Below are 24598 nucleotides of genomic sequence, written 5' to 3' on the forward strand. Positions count from 1 at the left end.
CATCGTGGCCACCATGTCTCATATTTGAGTCATCATCGTTCCAGTAGTCATGGGTTCTTCCGACAACTTGTCAGCAGTTCTGAAATGCGCCAAAACAATAGCCCTGGAAGACACTCCTGTACCGCAACCGTTGCCGGGTCAAGTCCAGATGCGAATGCATTCTGTGGGTATTTGCGGATCGGATGTCCATTATTGGCAACATATGCGCATCGGTGATACATATGTAGTCCCTGAACCTATGATCCTCGGCAGGATGGATGAATTTTTAATCATTTGATAAATTAATTATCTAGTTTTTTGCATCAAATTCCAACCAGGGCTCATGGCATTTGCTGAAAGTAATCAAATTGGAAAATGTTTTTGGAATCTCATGGAAAATCATGGGATTTTGCTGATATTTGTCAAATTTGCGCTTCAATTTCGTCGATTGGTCATCTTTTTCTTTGCTTTTGTCAGAAAGTTGATGCAATGCGATCACACCTAGTGTCAAGTTTGACCCGAGCGTGAAGATTCAAATTATATTTCTGAGTTTCCATTTTAAAGTCTTTACTTGTGACATTTTTTGTAACGATGAGCTGAAAAAGACAAAAGAATTGATAAAGCTCATGGAAAAAAGTATGTGCTTGAAGCTGACCGTGATTCAGTTGATGTTTCCCTTGTTGATCGAGCTGCGAAAAAATTGAGGAATCATTTGTTTTTTGAGCTTTTTTACCGCTGTCTAAAAGTGTCTTTTTACAAAGCAAAATTATTTTAAGTTACTTTTTGGCATCTTTTTGCGGATACTCAGAAGTTATCTTTTTTTTCTCAGCCAAGTGGCCACCCTGAGTCAAACCGATTAAGCTATTTTTGTAAAACGTAATGAGTTACACGTAACAAGCATAACATAACATTTTCTTCAAAATACGTAGTATTAAACTTTGAAAAAATGTTTTTTTATCAAACACGAGTCAACTGGGACAAAACTCTGTATCTATTTTCTTAATTAATTAGGTATATCGCTGAATTGGAACCCAAAAAAATCTCCATTAAAACACATAAAATATTTTTGCGTATGTGAAAATAGTTTAAATACCTGTTCAATTTGTTTCTGATTTTTCTTTGTTAGGTTTTTTTAACACGCATTTTTGACTAATAAAAGCAGGAACAGGTATTACTTACAACACACATTTGGTTATGGGCTGCCAGCACAGTGTTCAAAAAGTGGTATGGGTTTGGGAATATATTCCTTGATGACATAGTTTTGCTCGATTATTCTAAAAATTATGAATTTTTCCCTAAAATTATACCGTTTACTCTGCAATTTGAAACGCTAGGTTTTTTCTGGTTTTAAATTTTCATCCATTCTGCTCACGTGACCAGGTCATGAGTCATCAGGGACTGTGACTAAACTAGGAGAGGGTGTGACTAATCTCTCTGTGGGTGACAAAGTGGCGATTGAACCCGGAGTTCCCTGCGCACACTGTAGCTTCTGCAAAGCTGGTAGAGTGGCTTTCATTAGCGTAGGTTCGAATCTCGCCCGTCTCTCATTTTTTTTGCTTTAAAATTTCTGTTAAAACTTGTTGAGATTTTCAGATTTTAGGGTTTTTTTGAAGCCCATGAGAGCTATGAGTTTTCTAAAATTAGAGCTTTTTTTTCTCGTGATGAACCGAATTGTTTCAAATGCGTCTTGAAACTTTTCAAAAACTTGCTTTCACAAATGTAAACGCGTGGTTTCCCTCATAGAGACGAATGAATAATATTTTCCTTTGTGTATGCAAAAAATCAATCGTAGCCACTCTCCCTTCCCCCAGGGACGTACAACTTGTGTCCGGACGTTGCTTTCCTGGCTACACCCCCCATCCACGGGTCCCTCCGTCGTTTTCACTGCCATGCAGCTTCTTTCTGCTACAAACTCCCGGATTCTGTCAGTCTTGAAGAAGGCGCTTTGCTAGAACCGTTAGCTGTGGCAGTTCACGCGTGCCGAAGAGCTCATATCACTGCGGGAGACAGGCATGGCTCCGATAATTTAGGAAAAATTTATAACATATTATTGGAGAAAAGCGTAAAACTTCAACCGAAAAACGTCAGTAACAAATAGAAAAATTCGAAAAAAGGATATTTTTTTGCGGAATTTTTGAGGATATACAATTTATTTGGATTTTGCTCTGGAAACCGTGCCTGCAGAGTGTTAGTGTGTGGTGCGGGACCGATTGGACTTGTGAACGCGATGGTGGCTTCCGCTAGTGGCGCCACTGACATCGTATGTACAGATATTGACGACAAACGACTCGAAATGGCCAAACAATGCGGTGAGACATTAGTGCTTTAAAAAAAGTACAATGATAAAAACGTGAAACAACAAGATATGTTCAATTTATCAGAAAATCAAATCAGGGCTGGTTAAACGGTAAATTTTTTGACCATGGGTACGTTTTTTCACAATTCTCCCTCAAAAGTCGTGATGAATTGAATAAAAACATTTCTGGGGAAATTTTGAAAAAAACGCTACTTTTCTATTAATTTTCCTACTCGTAATAGAGTTTTTCTCCGTGAACTGCACAACGCCTAGCGGATTGGAACCTGCCCTGTTTGTAATACTAAAAAAACTAAAATCTAAACGGATATGACAGTTTTTGTTACCTCTGAGTGAAAATTCAAAGTTGATTGCATGTCTTCGTTTCGAACAGGAGCTACTCACGTGATCAATGTTCGTGGATTGACCAATGAAGGAGCAGTTGAACAGATCCGGATTATGTTGGGTGGACACAAAGCGGATAAAGCAATCGAATGCTCCGGAGCGCAACCCAGGAATGTCATTGTACATAATATATTATGTCTCAACTCCCCCCACCCAAACACACCCTTTTTTGTTGAATTTCACATTCTCCCACATTTGTAGAATTCTTGGAGCATCCCAGGAATGTCATTGTGCAGGGCTGCCACGTTGACCTAGAGATGACCTGGAGAATTTTTCGACCTAGAGATGACCTGGACGACCTGGAGAAAAATCTAATTTTTCAAACTTTTTTCTCAAGAGGTCGAAACAAGGGTAGTTAGACCTGAGAATTGGTACAAGCAATAAAAGAAATTGCTAATTTAGTTCATTTAATGAAAAAAACTGGAAATTTCCAAAATTTGGGGCGGGGGGTAGCTCGTTCAGTTGCGAAAAAAAATGCGGAGGTCATGAGTGAACAAAAATTGTTTTGTGACCTGAAGTAATGTTAAGAAATGACCTGGAGGATCTGGAAAAATGACATTTCGGAACTGTGGCCACCCTGTACATGAGTTTTCATCGATTTCTCCATTTCTCCTAATTTTGCACCTGGCCACAGAGGTTTCAGGGCCCGTGGCTACCCTGTGCCCCTGGAGAAGCACCTGGACTCACAGTTTCAGAAACCCGTGGCAACCTTGTTGTCGTAATTCAGTTTGTTTTGATAAACATTCTTCACTTTGAGCTATCACGAAGCTACATTTTGGTCCGCTGAACCGGAGACTACAATGAGTCTAAGCCACAAACAATTAGAGAGGAAGCAACATGCCCTCCGTAGAAATCTAGTGAGACCAGAGAATCAAGCAGAACAAGAAGTAACAGGTACAAATACTGTTACTCTTCAGAAAATATTGGCAAAACTACAGATGGAACTGCAAAGACTGACGACTGTTGATGATGCTGTGCTAGACGGTATCAACAATGAAGACGAATAAGACACGAAATATAAAGAAGTGTATGAGATACAGAAACAAGCAAGAGGAAGAATATTCGCAATTCAACAAAGAATCAATCGAATATCCTCACCACAAATCCGCGCAGATGCAATACCAGAAAACACCAGGGCCAACACTACAAACAAACTGCCACAATTGAATTTGCCTACATTCTCAGGGGAATACAAAGAGTGGGTCTCCTTTGAAGACTAATTCGAGACCGGTGTCCATTCAAACGAAAAACTCTCTTGATGTACAGAAGCTTGTATATTTGAAAAGTTGCTTAAAGGGAGATGCCGAAAAGCTCATCAAGAATTTAGCGACTACTAGTAACAATTACTATATCGCTTGATCACTCCTAGCAGAAAGATACAAGGATGAAAGAATCATTCTCAGATCACTCCTCCAACAAATTTTCGAATTCAGAGCAATTCAGACAGAAAATGCATACCAACTCAGACACTCCATTCGACTTTCAATGAAGTAAGTCAGTCAATAAAAGCCATCGGTAGGAAAGTAGAAAACGATGCATGGTTCTACGCTCTCTTGTCAAAAGTGGATCCTGAGAGCCAGAAAGCTTGGGCAATGGAACAAAAGGGCTCCAATTGCCTCAAGTACACAGACTTGTTGGAATTTCTTGGTGCAAGGATACAATCCATTGAATCCTCAACTTGTTCACTAGAACAAAAAACGGCAAAGCACCAAGACGCCAAGCAGATTGACGTATCTGAGAAGCAAACAAAACATGTCTGTCCAACGCCTGGTTGCAACGAAACTCACAACTTGGAGTTGCAGCACATTTCGAGCAGCTAGTACTCGGGAAAGAAAAGACATTGTGAGCAAGTCACGATGTTGCTTCAATTGTTTGCGGATTGGTCATACGGTTGCAAATTGCACATCAGAGTCAAAGTGTAAACAATGCCAGAAGAAGCATCACTCATTTCTACACGATGACGTCAAAAACTCCAATGGGATGCAGATTACTACAATCGTTAGCAGAGCCAAGTGGAACCTGATCTAAACTACATTTTATGATTGGATAAATTAGATATTTTACCAATGTAAAGTATTTAATATTAACCAATCATGATCCATCTGACTAACAATCCACTTATTTGTAAGTGCTGAAATTACTTGTAATTTCAGCACCAGAGTGATTTGAATTTAACTTAGAAATTAGTTGAACTCTCCCGAGTACTTCAGCAGCCGCAATAAACCAGTATACCCTAGATCTATTGAGCCTAGCAGAGACTAGTTAAACAACCTGAGACTAGATAGTATAAGAGTAAGATTAGGATCGGTATTAGACTAAGAAGTTGCACGAATCTATCCGGCCGAAAATAAGATAGCGTGACGAGCAGACGGTGTACCCTATCCGAAATTACTCTATGAGTTATACCCTTCGGTCATAACTCATCTGGTGCGACCATAAGTCTCGAACAAGACCTTAATAGCTTAGAATTAACCAAAATAGATTAGAATTTAGACAAAACATTTAAAAAATGTTATACGACGATAATTTAATCGAAATGTCTCTACGACTCAATAGATCAGAGCCAATATTCCGAACGATAACAGAACTACCCGGAATTGGAAGAAGACCTCGAACCAGAGACGACATACGACAAAGTAGAAACTTACCATATAGTTATATGATAGTTCGGCAAAAGCCAACACAAACTTTTGTATTTAGAATACTACTAGCAATGAATTTAGATTTTCATTTGCAAACATAAAATTTTGAAGTCAATTTTCAAAATCATTTCAGGCGCTAAACAAAATTATTAATATACAATAACGATTGATAAAAAGATCTCAGATCGTTTTCCTAAATTCTGCAGTAATATACAAAACATGTTTAAAAAATATTTATTGAAAAATCAAAATAAAAATTAGTAGCATGACAATAAATGGTTAGTAATTATAAATCATCCTGTTGTTCCAGCTTAAATACTAAATCTTTTCTTTACACAAATTTAAATCATTATTTAAACTTAAATTCACTTAATTTTAAAATCAGATCATCAAGGCTTATCCTTGGATCTTAAATAATTTTCTATTTAATTAAATTTAAAACTTGATCATCAAGGCCTATCCTTGGATCAAAAAGAACAACTTTGTTCTCCCCCACCCACTTAGCTAGTGTCTAACGACCTCAAACGTCGATTCACTATCCAACCCTTTCTAAAAACCCAGGACTAATAGAAATTTTTGAACAAAACTAATCATTCAAATTAGGATAAACAGTGAAGAACTTCGGTTATTCATCCTTCACTTGATCCCCCCTCTTACCAGACCCAGGATAAATCTTAGACTTAGTAAGTTTAAAATAGTATCTAACGAACTACTCGCGTTCTAATTATACCTGAACCTTGTGGATCGATTTACTATTCTCCAACCCTGAACACAATCACTACCCTTAAGTAAGATTAAGTAAGTTAACACCTTAGCTTATACTAGCCACGAGAAAGTATAAAATCATTCTTCGGAATCGATATACTTTTCTCTCCAACCCTGAACAAATAGACCCAGGTTAAGCTAACCAAAAAATCGTAAGGACTAACAGTTTAAGCAAATAGAAATCATTTAACAACCTTTTGCACCCGTCATCCTAAACCTTATGTCATTTAAAAACCTAGGAAATAAACAAACAATCGTTTTACACAATTGTGAAATAGATAACAAAAAATACGATCTTGTAATCACACCACACACACAAACAGTTGGATATATCAGAACAAAACGACAAACACTAAAGAGAAAAATAATAACTAAACAAAGACAAATAACACGAAAAAGATTTTCAAAAAATCGAAACGCATTTTCAGAATCAGAAACCAACAGTTTAGACGAACTTTATAAACTAAAAGAAGCAATAGATAAAAATTGCCCAATTCACGATCAATTATATTTCTCTGACTCAGAAACAACTTCAAATTCATCAAAAAGAGGAAAAAGAAGAATAAAAAAGCAGTATAAACACAAACCAGTACATTTATACAATTGGAATCAACCAATTAGACACATTGATAATTACATATTAACACTCATCGAACGAAAAAATGAGCTCAACGCACACCCCAGGTGAAGAAAGTCCAGATGATGATGATATCTTCCCCTTTATAGTAGATGCAACCACTGATAGAGGACAGCATATATTTTGCAAAAATTTACTCTTAAATTTGTTTGAACCCGGAATCAGTCCATGTAAAACAGAGTTCCCAGATGTAAGAATCAAAAGACAAATTATCGATCACTATCTAAAAGATATTTGTAACCTAACACAACAATACGGAATCTACTCCATAGAATTCAGCTCACCAAACCAGAATCACAGTAAATATATAATTCAAACAGACGACCTTGATTTAGAATTTTTAAAAGATTCTCAGAATATATAAAAAGCATCCAATATCATAACTCACAAAGAGCAAACTCCATATTCACCAATGAAGTTTTTGCGATAATATATAGTTATATCTCGATATTAGAAAACGAAATCCAGATACCAAATGTCTCACCGACAGAAACATCTAAACATATAAGAGTACGACATGAAATCACACTACTCTCTAGTTTTCTAAATATAATTAAAGAAAATTTCACGAAAGATGAAGTTTCACAACATACAAAACACGACATACAAAAAATTTTGGCATGGTTCATAATAGATTATTTCGTTCTCTATTACGTGATCAAAACAGATCACGAAATAATTCACAAAATCGACATTCAAGTTATAATAATCGTTATAGAAATTATTCCCAATCACCACATAGGAATAATAACCATTATAATAATTCTAATAATCGCCATAGAAGCAGTACACCTAAACATCAAAGGAATATAAATCAAGTACAATCAAATCCAGAAACAACATCAGACCCTCCAGGTATTGACGACACAGTAAATGATACGTTACAACTCAATCAAATCAACTGTGAATCATCAGATTCAGAAAGTGAAACAGAAAACACTCTCTCCATCAATATGATAAAAGTCGAAAATGACTATGAACCTGTTATATATGAACAACCTTTTTCATCACACATATATGAGAATCAATCAGAACTCCTTCACAATTATTATATTGAACCCGTCCATTCCACACCGACGACCACAAAAAACTAATGAAATAAACACTACAAATCAACCCAATGAGAACGAAAAAACAAAATGCTTGAATACAAATCACATCTATCAAAATATACAAAAAAAAACAACCCAAAGAAAAAATTTGGACAATACCATTTCTTTTAGAAAGCCCAAGAAGCAAAGAATTTCAACCACCAGATCTTGAAATTGATTTTTTAATTGATTCAGGAGCAGAATCAAATATAATAAACATTCCCACATGGAATGAAATAAAAACCTTACACCCAAAGCTAACACTTCTTGAAACCTCCAGTAAACTAGCAACAGCACAAGGATCAACATTAATAAACTACGGAAAAATTCAATTATTTCTTCTCCCCACAAGAACAATGGAGCAAAACAAAATTTTAAATAAACCATTTAAACAAATATTCCATATCACCGATATTAAACATAATATCATTGGAATACCATTTATCTCTAAATATATACCAACAATCAACATCTTGAATAGTAAAATATTAATCAAAGATAAATATACAAAAACAAAAGACACATCCCTAACATTTTTTCAAAGATTAAATAAACAACCACCATTCTTTTCAAAATTCTATCCAATATATAACCAACAAAGAAAACACTTGAAACCACTATCAGGAAACATATACAATTTTTCAATAAAGCAAGTTCACCAATATGATAAAAAGCAAAACAAACAAAAATTTTATATGTCAGATTTTGAATTCAAACCTATTCATAAATTTTTCAAAATCACAATCTCATCAATAAAATATTTGAAAAACTCGAATTCAGATATTATTTCCTTACATGTATATAACAATACACCTTACCAAGTAACATTACCTTTAGGACTTTTAGGCTATTGCGAAACCAACGCTACAATATCACCGATACACGAAAAAGCGTATCGCGTAAATAATATACTCCAATTATTAGATATTTGTCAATCCACAATTCTTAATGAAGAATTATCCATAAATAATATAATAAGTAACGAAAAAAGTAATACGGATTATTTCACAAAAACCCCATATTTCAAACCGACATTCAACATAAATAACTACACAGAGAATCAACAGAAATTTTTAACAATGTTTAATTTCCAACATTCACAAATAACACAAGACGAATTTGAAAAATTAGCCAAACAGCTAATTAAATATTCATCAGTCTATGCAACATCCAAATTTGATGTTGGCAAAATCAGCTCATCACTACATCTCCCATTAAAACCAGACGCAGTTTTCAAAAAACAAAGAGCAAGTAAAGTACCAATTCATTTATACGATAAAGTGAACAGATTACTTGATATTTTAGAACAATACAATATAATCTCACCAGTAAATAAAGAAGAACAACCAAAAAGTAACACATTTATCAACCCTGTTATCATTCTAGCTAAAGGAGAATCATTAAAAATCGTTCTCGACGCTAGATACCTCAACTCACTCATAGATGAATCAAAGTGTAATTGGCCTATTGAACCAATACAAGTTATTTTAACAAAAATAAATGGAAAATACTTTACAACCGCAGATATGAATAGTGCATATAATCAAATGCCATTAGATGAACAATCACGACGTTTAACACAATTTGTTATTGGAAACCAACAATACGAATTCAACCGCTTATTCTATGGAATATCCATAGGACCAGCAGCATTTTCAGCTTTTATGAGCAAAATTTTTTGACCACTAATACTCAAGAAAAACGCAATCACCTATTTAGACGATGTTTTTATGCAATCACAGACAAAAGAGGAAATGTTCAATGTTTTAGAACAATATCACCAAATACTTCAGAACGAAAATCTGAAGGCCGCCCCCGATAAATCACACTTCTTTTTGACAAGAGTTAAATTCTTAGGACATAATATAGAAAGAAAAACAATCACTCCATTGAAATCACGTATAGACGCTATTCAAAAACTCCAACCACCAACAAATAAAAAGAAAATCCAAGAATTCCTTGGAATGTTAAACTTTTTACGCAAATATGTTTATAAAATGCAATTATATCTACGACCATTCTATAACATACTTAGACAACAAAATAATTTTGAATGGAATACAGAACATCAAGCACGATTTGAAGAAATCAAAAAACTTCTAACTGAACAAATTTCAAACACAATTCCAGATTCAAATCAACCATTTTATGCAATGTGCGATGCTTCGAACTTTGGCATCGGCGCAGCATTATTACAATCACATAATGGTACAAATAAAATGAACCTCATATCAGCAAATTCTCGATTATTCACTCAAGCAGAGCTACGACTCTCAACTCTAATGAGAGAATGTACAGCCATAATATATACACTGACAGAATATGAATTTCTGATACTTGGATCAAAACATCCCACAGTTCTATTCACAGACCATAAACCAATCATCTTTCTTTTTACACAAAAGTCTAATCCAAACCACCGAGTTTATAGATTTCAACTAATTTTAATGAAATTCCCAAACTTACATATAGTTTGGACCGCAGGAAAAAATCTTGCATTACCAGACACCTTAAGTCGAAATACGCCACCTGAATTACTTACACGTAAAACCACAGTTGAAATACCCAAAAAAATAAAATTCTACCTTGCAGAAAATGAAACATCACCCCGACTAGAATGCAAATATGCAGTAAAAACTGACGTTGAACAATCACAGATAAACAATCTACAACACTTCCCACTTTATTTAGATTGTCAAAATAATCACTATGAAGTTGATCTACTTGGAACATCAACTTTTAAACCAATCCCATATTCACAATGGATAAAAAATAACAACCAACAAAAAAGAAGAAAACAACATCCGCCTAAAAAAGACCATTTTCCACTAATTGAAAAAGAAAATTTAACTGATAAAATAAACTTATCCGGACCACAAACAAACGATTCAAAATAAACAATAAATCAAGTTTTTGACCTCCATGACCCACTTGATACAATACCCTTATCTAAATTAGAAATTGAAAACATATTTCTCCCCCCAACAGAAACAATTACAATTTCAACATTGAAACAATACCAAAATCTTGACCCAGTAATTAGACAACTAAAATCATGGCACAAATATAAAACTAAACCCGTCAAGGCAGATACAACTATTTTAGGAAATAAAACACTCCTCCGATATTTTCGAAAATTCAATAATACAACAATTAACGAAAACACAGACCTTCTAGAATACAAACTAAATGAATCTACAGTTCCCTGTCTCCCTTTAAGTATGATTCTCATAGCTTTTAATATTTCACATACACAAAATATTGAAGGACACTCTGGATCAGAGAAAACATATTCAAATTTTATACAAAACTTTTATTTCCCAAATGCACCAATTTGGATAAAAGTACTATGCAATGACTGTATAGTATGTCAACTAAATAAACCTTACCCAAATCAAAAACAAATAGCACAAAAACAAGATTTTAAAGGACAAAGTTTGTACTTTAACCATCGTATCTCATTTGATACTAAAGGACCAATTTCACCCTCATCCGAAGGAAACTCCTACAATATGGTAATTGTTGACGCATTTACACATTATGTAGCACTTAACCCAGTACCACATTGTAACGCTTATTATGCTTACACAACGCTTTATGAACACTGGATAGCAAAATTCGGACTACCAGAAATTTTAGTTACAGACAACGGTACAGAATTCATAAATAATGAAATCATCACACTATGTCATCTATATAACATCAAACACAAACCACGTACATCTCACGCACCTTGGACAAACGGCTTAGTCGAAGGTATGAACCGTTCATTACAAGAATATCTCAGATGTATCATCAATGGAAATGATACAAGAAATACCGAATGGTCAGCAGACGTAAAATTATTTCCCTTAGCATATAATTCACAAATTACGACAACTCTAGGAATGTCACCACATGAAATGGTTTTTAACCAAAAGCCACGCAAACCAATAATGTTTACAGCAAACTCTCATAAAAACGCACAAGGTTATTGTCAACCAAATAAAGACTCAATTTGTTATAACCTACCATTACATACACACGATGAAGATCATTATCATCACCCACAAATTCTTAAATTAGCCTCCGGTACACACACCGAATGGATTTTAATCAGAGATAAAAAACACAATGAAATTCATCAAAAAGTAACAAAAAAAGTGTTACAAAGGCAAAATATTAATGAACAAATAAATTCACGCTTTACACCAGCCTCCGATTTAAAAATTGGAACATTTGTTTTAATACCCAATTTTAATACTCAAAAAGGAATTTCAAAAAAGTTACAACCCCTTCGCAAATGACCATACCAAATAATTACAAAACCCACTGATGTCACATATAAAATCATCGACTCAGACAAAAAAGAAATCGTTCAACACCGAAATAACCTATTACCTTATTATCCAAAAGAATACGCACTCCGCGAACTAACTCAATTATATTCTTTTACAGGTTTAAAAGTTATTCAAAATGACCCACATACGGAAAATACAACAAAGGAACAAAATGATATTCACCTCGGAAATCAAAATACAAAATCAACCACCACAAAAAACAATACAAAAAATCTAGATCAAAATACATCTCAAAAAGAAAGAAAAATATAAAAATGACAGAACAAATAATACCCCAAGAACAAATCGACAAATCAGAGCATAGAGAGTCTTCACGACTTAGAAATCAACCACGTAAAAATTATAAATTATTCATCCCACAATCTAAAATATTAAAGAAAGTTGAATTTCAAAAACAACTTTAATTCTACATTTAATAATCTTTGCACCTCTGAAACATTTTACACTTTCATTTTTCAAAATAACATGCTGACAAACACGCAGCGATTCTAGTTCATAATTAGCCAATAGGATTCATCCAATCCGTCACCTTCTCTAACTCTAACACAAACCAACTAGACGAACGATATTAAACTCCAGGCATATCTATAACTATAACTTTACGACCTCCAGGTCAAAAATAAGCAAACCACTCCAACTTGACAACTAAAATAAATATCACCATAATATCATAACCCTCCCTTATCTAATAAACCAAAGATCAACAATATTTCCCCAACTCAGCCCTCAAATACCCCCCAAACAAATATGTTAAATTAGCCTAAAGTAAAAGAACGACCATTTTAATTAGCCTAAAGTATAAAAATCTCAAAAATACCCCAGATCATTTGACAAATGAAAATAAAGACAAAGAAGACCTCCCGATCACCATAAAAATTGCCCCCAACAATTTTTCACAAAACTCAACCCACTTGTCAAAAAGTCAATAAATAATCCGACCACACTTAAAAATTGCCCCAAACAACAAAAAATATTCGATCAAGAAGTCATTTCTCAAATGCTCTTCTATCAAACAGTCACAAAAATTATCACAAACCTCAAACAATTTTTTACGATACTTGAAACTTTCAAAATATTTCTTTTTGATATCCTTGAATCTTTTCTAATAATCTTTATCATTTTTTGTAATGTTTTTTTAATTTTCTACACTATATTCGAACTATTTCTCCAACTTTCAAAAACCCTTGATTATATCCACAGGTACGATTCATACAACTTGTCTAAATGATACGAACTATTTTCAGTAGAACTGATATTTTTCTACTATTTGTAATTTTCATAACATTTCTATCATCCCTCATTTTGACCATATGCAAATGTATAAAGAAAGCAATCATCACATTTGCTCTAGCAACAATCCTCCTAATTCTTTTCTTAGAAGAATACTATAATAAACATAAACTTTTTCACTAAAAGAATAGACCAAAAAACTATCAAAAATTGCTACCCAACAGTCACAAAATCAGTCTTCACCGACATCATCCCAAGATAATCCAACAACACCTTCAACTACCCAAAATCCTCAAACATCTACACGAATTTCCTTTCAAGATAACCCATACACTTTTGAGGAACGACACGCTCGTTTATCAGAACCACTAGAACCAGTTCAACGACAAGCACCTCTAAGCGAACCAACATATAACTTATACCCAACACTACCACAAGAATTAAGTAGAATAAGAAATCCTAGTCAAAACCAGAATACAGTCGAAATAAATAGACAAATTATACATCCTCGACGAAACAGAAATTTTCAAACTCCCCGAGTTCATTTTGATATACCTCAATCCCCATCACAAAACACTCCAGAAAACCCCATTGGTATATTACCAGAAACCCCTACGCTTCTTTCACAACGTAGCACCTCAAGCCTACCATCAGATTACTTAGGTTCAACACCAACATCTGAACAAATACGTGAAAATCCCTTTAACCCCCCAAACCAGGCATCACGACTACCATATTGGACAACACATTCATTTACACAAGGTGAACTAAATTTAGTCAATGATCCAATAGATATTTCTACGGATACAAAAACATCCTCATCACTACCAGAAACATTATCACTACCATCAACACCATCAATAAGCCAGATTTCACCACCACCTTTTAACTTAAATTTTCCAAATAATCTCGACACCAGATATCGAGAACAATCATCAACAAATATCCCTTTAAGACTAGATTGGAATACATTTACAGCACCTCCACCATTATTTGGACAACATCTAGAAAGTAATCGCCTTCACAACTGGGCACTTAATAGATTACAATACCGACAAGACATTCACGACGATATCCGTGATCACAATATCCAAATACTCCAACAAAACAGTTTACAACTAAAGTTTGAAATCACAGTTAAATTAAACAACATTACTCAACATCCCTACCCATTAAATCCACCAAACATAACAGCTCAATCACTACCACCACCATTTATAACCACTGAAGTAATATATAAATACGACAGATATACCAAAAAGACAATTGGTTACATCACATTTTATAACCCATACTCAGGATTATCATACACATGTATATTCTAAAATTATTAATTTTTTTCCAAATCCTTTTTCTAGTAATCTCAAATCAAAACATAAACCCTTCTCCCCGCACAGGACCCCAAGATTTATTAGTAACACATTACGATTGTGAAGAAAACGAACAAAAAACACTACACAAGTATGCAATAAATCAAGTATCACAATGCGAAACAGAACCCCAAGCCATAGAAACTACAAATGTAATAGCAACACTTTATTCAAAAGCCCGAGCAACTACAGTTATAGGATATAAATTCACAGCAACATTTTCTGAAAAGAAAGTACATTGTTCACAAGTCTCAAACGGAAATAAAAACCGACTTGACCATGAATCATTCTACCAGAGTAATATAGAACGACTTTTACATCTCAATCCCGAAGATTGTAAAAACGAGTTACTCCGACTAAATATCACAAAAAATAAAAACACAGATAGAAAGTTAGTCTATTTCCAAGTTTTTTCAGATTCTGTACATCAAGCAGAACTTGAAAGATATCAAAGACATATAAAATTAGATGAAAAATACCCATATAACGGCGCACACGGACGATTAACCTATGACAAGCACGATAAACACTGGATACCACACATTGGTATAAATGACCCATCAAACTGCAAAGCAGACACAAAAAATAAAGGATACCAAGAAATAATGTTTTTCGATTGGAAAATACAACTCGAAAAAATACAACTCACACGAGATTTATCAGACAACACAATGATCTATCAAGGAATCAGATTACCTTGTAAAAACGACCAAGGTTATTGCGACCCTACAACACGAACACAAGCAACAATTGTTTGGTTCCCTGAAGACACATGCACAACATTTCAAGTAGCAAAAATACACACTCGTATGATAAAATTTCACGAAAAATATTTTATACAATCAATACCATATGAACAAGTAAATCCATTACGAAAAATAAGTTCTAATTTTCGGAACATTCAAAATATAGAAAATAAATTAACACGTTTTCAAATATATCAAGAAACAGAACTTGCATGTAAATACAGAAACCCACTTCACAAAACACAATACTCTGAAATATTAGTTGAATACGAAAATGGATTCGACATGACCACTGGAAAAATAAAAGTCGACCCATACGCCACAAGTCATCCTCCAAATGAAGGAACATCATACATACCAGTTCATTTTCAAAAGAATACAGGTCAAACTGGTGGACATCTAAAGCCCCAAGACGATCAAAGCACACGTTTACAAGAACTATCACTAATGAATAGTACATATTTCGGTAATATCCACTATGATATTCACTTAGATATGAAACTAGACTACACGATTAGCCGAATTTTTCAAGAAATGTCACTCTCCGAATTAGAAACACTACACCAACTATGCGAATTAGAAAGAACACAAATATTACAATCACTTGCACTAGCAGTATTAAAAATACCCTACGCAGGATATTTACTATCAGGAAATAGATCAAATTTTTTAGACTATGAAGGAAACATCTTATGTTTTTATACTTGTACTAAAAAAGTATCACCACTATACGTTTTTGAAGACAAACGATGCTATAAAAGAATCCCTATCTTTTATAAGAACAAAATACATTTCGTTGACACACTTTCACGAAGAACCTATTTCTGGGATACCGCAGTCCCATGTGGATCAGAAAATAGCCACAATGTAGTACAACTAAGCCCTGATGAAGATAAATATTACCTTCTCACCCCATATCCCACATTAATGCAATCACTCAAAAAATTTTCACCAGAAAGCATTCGCGCTATTGCTCGAAACCCAAATATAGACTTACAATCAATAGGAATATATTCAAAGTCAGATATTCAACATCACATTCGAACACAACAATTCCAAGAATTATTAACACAAATGGACACTATACAAAGACAATCAATTGACCAAAACTTACGCAAACTTGCAGAAACCGCAGGATTTGCAGACATCTATACGCAAGACTATAGCGGATATTTTAAAGACATTAAAGATTATATATATCTAAACGGTGAAAAATACCGTCCCCAAGATATATCACCTATCAATATTTTTAGCTTTGTTACACTCAAGAATGAAATTCTTGATTTTCTAGGATGGCCCTATTACATCTTAGAAAAATTGACTATTTTATACGCAATGTTTAACTTTATTGGATTTCTTTTCTCACTTTTAAAAGGAATCTACAACACATGTGCTATACACACACAAGTCAATAGACAAGCAAGTGTAGCACGCATACTATTTGCAGGATTTTTTGGAATCTTTTCTACATCTATAAACAAAATTCTTTTAGACGCACAAATAAAAGAATACAACACAAAAATAGCAACAAGACAGAACACATACGACGAAGAACATAACAATGTAGACACAACACCAACAGCACCACAGTTACCACCCCTACCACATAACCATCCATTATCCCTAGTCCCACGTAATTTTCGAAATTTAGCCATAACACATAATCAAAATTTTAGACCAACCATATCACAAAGTCCCATCCAACATATAATGCCACACCACTCACAAGATGAAAATACTTATGAACAAATTATAGAACAACCCCATACCACCGCTTTTCAGTCTCAAAATAATAATTTTTTTAGCCCACGATGAGCCGACAACTTGGATCCCTACACCGATCAAATTCCCATCCAACCAACCTCACCACTCCAATCCAAATAATACCACTTTTTGCTTTTCCGCCACCCGATTTCCCCACCAGTAATGTAACATCCGGCATGAATTCCGATACTAATTCACACATCTCAGTTTTATACTCCATCTCACAACTCAATAACCCGAATATTGAAACCCCCGATGAATTTGCCGACTCTGAACCATCTCCATCAAATAATTTTCCCACCAACTCCTCAAATTTTTCTCAACCCCCTTTTCAACCCATACTACCAAATAACCCTGACCCAACCAATTCTACACCCTCTTATGCTTCCCAAGTCACTCCAACATACTCCTCACTTCACTCAGACCAATCATCTCATTCTCCAAACACCCCCCGAATCTCCCCAGAACTAGATAATTTCATTACCCTACAACAACAACCCTACCACCTTGACACCCCAACCATAAACCAAATCTCATCCACAATAGATTCATCCAACCCTCTTACCCCTACACCCTCTTCAATTTATACCGAATCATTAGCACCATCATCCACAACTACTGAATCTTCACTTAGCACTAATAGAGCTTACCGCACTTTTAAAAGAAAGTTCCCCAACCATCCTTTCCCAGCGAAACCAGGAACAGCCCGTGAATATATCAACCATCCAAAACACACTAACACAAAAGAATTTTTAGCTATCACCTTACCCTCATTTCCACAATACACCTTAAACACCCCTCACGACACTAACGAGACACGTAACTTTGTAGACGAACACGTTTTAATGCCTACCCTTCCTTGGACCTCATATTATCATTTTACTAATCCCCTTTGCTTACCTTTATCTAACACTCACATCGATATAGAACGAAATAAGGACATGCTATATCGACTCACTACACCACTAACACCTAGACAATTTACTTACATAGGATATAAAAAATCACTAAAAACATACACTGCACCCCGAGCTAACGAATATACGCTAGAATATTACGATCATAACATCATCAGAACTAACCAAGATCAGTTCTTAGACGATGACCGCTTCGCTAACCCACAAATCACAAAAAAAAATTTCATTAAAACACCATATGTATTTACACTCAATATATTTGATCGCAAATTTGACCACATCATCTCAGAAGCACTAACAGACACGCAAGCCTACGAAAGTTTTAAAGAACGCTTCCAAATATTTTCACTAACCTTTCATTTCCTTGCACCACATGAAAGAGATTTGCACTGCTCACACGATGTTATGTTGCGCACTAAACAAACTCACACATATACATATTATCGTTTTATCCAAAATCACTTCGACCTGCACACTCCCTCCAGACAACCACGCCATCGTTTTCAATTCATCAATTCCAAATACACCTCACCATTCTTTCTTAACTTCACATATTGCATTAAAGATACTAACCTTCATGGTATTCTTCGAAATTATGATCCCATAACCCAAATGTATATTTTTTGTCCCATCACCAAGACCTTCAACGCAGAAGAATCCCGACCCTTCCTTCTCCCACACGAATTTGTTCAACCTATAGAAATCCCCATTTTAGAATTCATCCACAACACTAAATTCAATCACAAATTATATAATCTAATCCAAAACACACCTTATGAGTTTGCAGTTGGCACTGAAGAACTAACCACCATTAAAGCACTTCAATTGCTTTGGCCACTACTTCAAACTAAAAATATCATCCGCATCTTAGCTAAATTACTAACAACTTCAGATCTCATCCACGACATCTTCCCCCACGGTTTCTTCCCCGACGACTAACAGGTAAGTATGAATTATACATATTATTAACTAATTAAAATAAAATTAGAAACTAACCATTCTTTATTCATGTCTTCTTTAGAATTTTAGCCTTCATCCAACGATCATCTGAAAAATTCACAAAAAAAAAAAAAAAATAGCGAACTTCTTCAAAACTGTTTAAAACCCTATTAAATTTTTGCACCATTAATTAAATAAATATAATACCAATGCAGTAATTTAATTTATAAATTTTTCCCCCACAAGCAGTAAAATTAAAATTCTATGTAGTAAATTAATAAGAAGCAAATGCAGTACTAACCTTTTGATATTTCCATTCACTCGCACAAGAATACTATCCAAACTCGCACAGCTCGCCCACGAAGAATTGTTTAAATAATGAATTTCAGTTTCAAGCTTTCACAACTCAACAACTCTAACATACGATAACAAGTTTCAAACTTTCCTTTAACCCGGTTGGAAAGGAATTATATACTGAACAAAACTAACCAATGCAGCTTACTAAACACCACAACACATAGCATAACAGCATGACTAAGAAAAAGGAAACCAACGGTACCCAAACCGGATTAACCCAGTTTAAAACTGGATAATTTATTCTTTTGAAGACTATTATAAAGTCTAAGAAAGAAATAATAAAACACAAAAAAGTCGAAAGACAAACCCATACCACAAACAATTTGATTTTTGAAAAAAGGACACAACCAACAAAACATAAGAAAAACCACAACAAACCCAACATAAAACGTTGTCACATAACAGGACCTCTCACAAAAACCGCATGCAATCATACTCCCACTCCTGGCCTAACCCACCAGGAAGGACGTCCTGAGCATGCTCTATAGCCGGCCTAACCCACCGTGCTACATCCACGCTTTGTGACCACACTCCTATTTTTAATAAGAGCTACTCAAGGGTGAGTAACTCTTCAAAATAACTGAACTAAAACAAAAAGCTTTTGTGAAAACAACTAACTAAAATCATAATTAAAAAATATTAAACTAATAAAAGTTTTATAAAATGTAAATTACATTATGCAATACATAGATCAGAATACAACACCAAGGACGAACATCCAAAGACAAAACGACCTCACTACACTCGAGAAAGAATGGCCAACTACAATCAATATGCCGCTCACAATCACAACTCAAAGGATTTAGAGTACGACTTGACTTCGCAGAAAAGGACTTCATTGAACTAGACCAATGACCACCTCGATGTTCAAGTATACGTACAGATCCGAGTAACCAGGCATCCCCTCCACGCACAATCTCCACGCCATTCCTAGACAAGATCAAAACACAAAGAAGTTCTCATCAATGAAACAGAAAAACCTGATATAGCCAACCATTCTGAAATCAGATTTGAGTTTGTTGCGAAAACCCAGTCGTTGTCTTGAGAAGACACAACGATTGAATCTGGGACTTCCCTAATAAGAAAACCCAGAAGAAATAAGATGTTCGCCAAATACCAACGTCCATCATCCATCCTTTGAATTGCAGAAAGACTATTCTAAAAAACTCTGTAAAACCCGGATGGGTGGAACCTGATCTAAACTACATTTTATGATTGGATAAATTAGATATTTTACCAATGTAAAGTATTTAATATTAACCAATCATGATCCATCTGACTAACAATCCACTTATTTGTAAGTGCTGAAATTACTTGTAATTTCAGCACCAGAGAGATTTGAATTTAACTTAGAAATTAGTTGAACTCTCCCGAGTACTTCAGCAGCCGCAATAAACCAGTATACCCTAGATCTATTGAGCCTAGCAGAGACTAGTTAAACAACCTGAGACTAGATAGTATAAGAGTAAGATTAGGATCGGTATTAGACTAAGAAGTTGCACGAATCTATCCGGCCGAAAATAAGATAGCGTGACGAGCAGACGGTGTACCCTATCCGAAATTACTCTATGAGTTATACCCTTCGGTCATAACTCACAAGGACAAAGAACAAATAAGTGTGCCCCATTATAATGTCAACCTTTTGACACAAGACAACAATTTTCAAAATTACTTTTATGTGGACAATTTTGTGGGCAGCGGTGATTCTCCAGACGTGCCCAATGCTATTTTGACTAGTTTCAATTCTGAATGTAGTCTAGAAAAGTTTGTGGTCAACTTAAGCCAAGTAGCAAATGATGAAGACATGGTCGGATCGGGTGGACCCGATACTTTTCTGCATCGCAATCGTTGCCCGATCATTTGTGCACAAAATCGTCCGGGTACTGCCAGTACTACGGATACCAAGAAGGACCTGGTCAAGTTTGGACCCGCAAAACTGGGTAAAGACGAGGACGGATCGGGTGGAACCGATACTTTTCTGAATCAGTATCGTTGCCCGATCATTCTGGAAAAAAATAGTTTGGGTAATGCCAGTACTTCAGATACTAGAGTGGGCCTGGTCAACTTTGGACCTCCAAAATGCGGTGAAGACGTGGACCGATGGGGCTGAACAATTACTTTTCTGGGTCGTTATCGTTGCCCGATTAATTGTGCAAAAAATGTCCGAGTTCAATCAGAACTTTGAAATTACAACAAAAAGTCCTCAGCTGGTCAACTTCAGCCATCCAATAGAAGTGGAAGATGTGGAGCTAGAACCGCGGAGTAAAGTTTTTCTGGCTCGTAATCCGTGCCCAATTAACCTGCAAAAGAATGAACCGGCCGCTGCAATCTTTCACACATGTGGTCATTTTCCGATGGCAATTACAACACCTTCCCGACAGATAACTACAATTGTTAGCAAACAACATGAATCGCGTTATTCTGTTTATTGAATTGCCCCCATTTATTGCCCCCAGGGGGAAGGCCCCTTTTATTTACAATTGGAATCACCAGCAAATATATTTTCTCAAAGGTAAACCTGAGAATTCATCATAGATAAGAACGCCGTTCCCCCACCGCTCAAAAAAGACTGTTTTCCTTAAATGTGTTTCTCAAACAAAGAGTAAGTGTAATTTTCGTTCATGTTATTTCAAACAAATGACATTCCTGTTTGGCTCTAGTGTTAAACTGGCTATTCACTCTGTCAAAGCTTCCGGCACGGTCGTACTAGTTGGCATGGGACCTTACGATGAAATCAAGATCCCTGTGATGACCATGTCTACAAGAGAGATCGATATTAGAGGCATTTTCCGATACGCTAATTGTTATCCGGCTGCTTTGGAACTTGTGAAATCAGGCAGGAGCGGTTCAAGGATACTGATGTTCACGGAGTCAGGTTATCCGGAGTATTATACAGGGTGGCCACGATGTCAGTGCCTGGCATGAGATTTCATGAGTGGCCACCCTATAAAAGTTTCAGGGTAAATTCGGAAACCGTTCGTAATATATATTTTTTAATTTACTTTTCGTCTTCGTTTTGATCTTGATTGCCTGGTTTTGGAACTTCCTAGAAATTCTAAAACTTTTGCTTTCTGTCCAGAAATTTAAGTTAAATGGTTTTTTGGGCGCGTCCAAACGTTTCTGTAACTTTTTTTTGGTTTTAGAATATTTTTTTATAAGCCATTAATATTCAATTCAAAATTCCGGGAAAAAAAGTTAGTGAAATAGTCATCTTTTTTCACGTAAAAAGTTTCGAAAATGGTCAATTATTTGTGAACCGCCCCTGAAATCAGGAAAAGTGGATATCAAGAAATTGGTGACTCATAGGTTCCCTATTGAGAAGACAGTGGAAGCCTTTGAGACAACTCTGAGAGGGGAGGGCATCAAAATCGTCATCAATTGCTGATTGGGCGACGTCTCATTGGAGGCCAGTATACGAATTGTCTATCGGAACCTTCATAGAAAAACTGATTGTCTAATGCTTTATTTATGTTTTAAGATATCAAACGCATTACGTGACGCATAGAGAGATTATATATAAAAATTTATATTTTAATTGAAGTTTTTCTTAACGATGAAATGATTCATTTCATTGTCTATTTTTCACAAATTAAAGTAAAATTGTATGATATTGTTTGACATCTTTAATTTTTTTTTCCAGACTTTGTTTTCATGTAGCACGCATACCTGGCTCAAAGATTTCCCATGCTGCTTTTATACTAATTTATTTATTTACACAGACTTTAATTTCGCAATTAAAAGTATTCTCAGATGAACTCTGAATAAAGTAAAGCTCTTCTTCATAAAACTCGTCGTCTTCTCCTCCAGAACAAAAAAAATACCCAAGGTTACCAAAATGTAGTATATTTCACGCTTCGACATGAATGTTAACCGTTGTTTGTCTTGATGAAATATCGCGTTCTCGTTAAAATTGTCAATGACTTTTTTCGTGACCTATCTCCCGTGTGTTCAATCACTTCGTGAAAGGTCATAGGTTGAGAGTATGCTGACGAAGACTGAATTAAGTTAGCTCTCCATGAAGGTTAGAAAACATCCAGTAAAACGTTTTATTCCGCAATGTCTTCGCGAATATGGACCCTACCGTATCGTGAAAAGTTTAAAATACCGAGGTAAAGACTTACTGTGTGAGATGATATTTGACAATAAAAGGTTTGAAAAAATTCAAAACTTACCATTTAAATATTTTATACCGGGTACATTTTATTCATCCCTGTATTGCAACTAAATATTGTGAAATTTTTTTCGACGACTTTTCCATAAGTGATCATAAACTGTTCTAAAAGTTCTTTTTTACTTCGGCAAAAAATGAGGGTGAACTATTGGAATTGGTGCTTGGAAGCTGTATAATCTTATAAAACGTGCCAAAATACTGTGTGCTGAATATAAAACTGGTTGCATCAAAGCTATAGGAAAAATTAATCATTTAAATGTTTTTTTTTACCTTGAAATTACCCAAATTGAACGGATTTAAAAGAGTTTTTCGAAGGAAAGAACAATTGCATCGAAAATGTAAGAGTACCATCGGAAAAATATGGTACGCACATATACTTTCGACGGTACCCTCACATTTCCGTGTAGACAAACCTTTACATTTATATATAAAGTGTCCAAAACAAGCCCATGGTCAAACTATACTAAGGTTTGAAGCCAGAAAACATGGTCTCGAAAAAAGGGGAAAGAACACAAAATAAAGCTTTTCCCTTAAATCCGTATGATCCTGTAAATTATGCCAAAAAACTTTAAAGATTGCGTTGAATACGAAAAAAAACATATTGTGAATTTGTATCAATCCTGTTGTTCACACTGAAGAAAGAGCAACCGCGGGGAACACGATTGGAACCAACGGAACTCCTCTATCTGAGGACTGGAAAAAAACAGTTGATCCTCTGATTTCCTCAATTCTTACAGAATTCGGAAATAATTATTACTAATTAGTAACTTACCTGCAACGAATTGTTGATTACGTACTGCTTGCTACGGAATACGGACAAAATCCCCCCGGACAAATATCCCCGGACACAATTCTCCTCGCACCCACCCCCCCCCCCCCCCCCCGGATAAAATCCCGTCCGACCTGGACAAAAACCCCTTTCAAATTCTTCGTGATTATGGTGAAAGTCAAT

At 35.2% G+C, this 24598-nt stretch overlaps 1 protein-coding gene across 1 annotated transcript; it reads left to right on the top strand.

Moving 5' to 3' along the window:
* The first annotated feature begins 49 nt into the window (after positions 1–49).
* LOC134841115 (sorbitol dehydrogenase-like) lies at positions 50–22925 on the top strand. Its single transcript, XM_063856905.1, has 7 exons — positions 50–248; positions 1360–1479; positions 1791–1989; positions 2164–2288; positions 2667–2783; positions 22132–22311; positions 22748–22925. The coding sequence occupies exons 1-7, from the start codon at positions 50–52 to the stop codon at positions 22858–22860; spliced, it is 1053 nt and encodes a 350-aa protein (XP_063712975.1). The 3' UTR covers positions 22861–22925.
* The last annotated feature ends 1673 nt before the right edge of the window (positions 22926–24598 follow it).

This window comes from Symsagittifera roscoffensis, chromosome 1, assembly GCF_963678635.1.
Source record: "Symsagittifera roscoffensis chromosome 1, txSymRosc1.1, whole genome shotgun sequence".
NCBI classification, from domain to species: Eukaryota; Metazoa; Xenacoelomorpha; order Acoela; family Convolutidae; genus Symsagittifera; species Symsagittifera roscoffensis.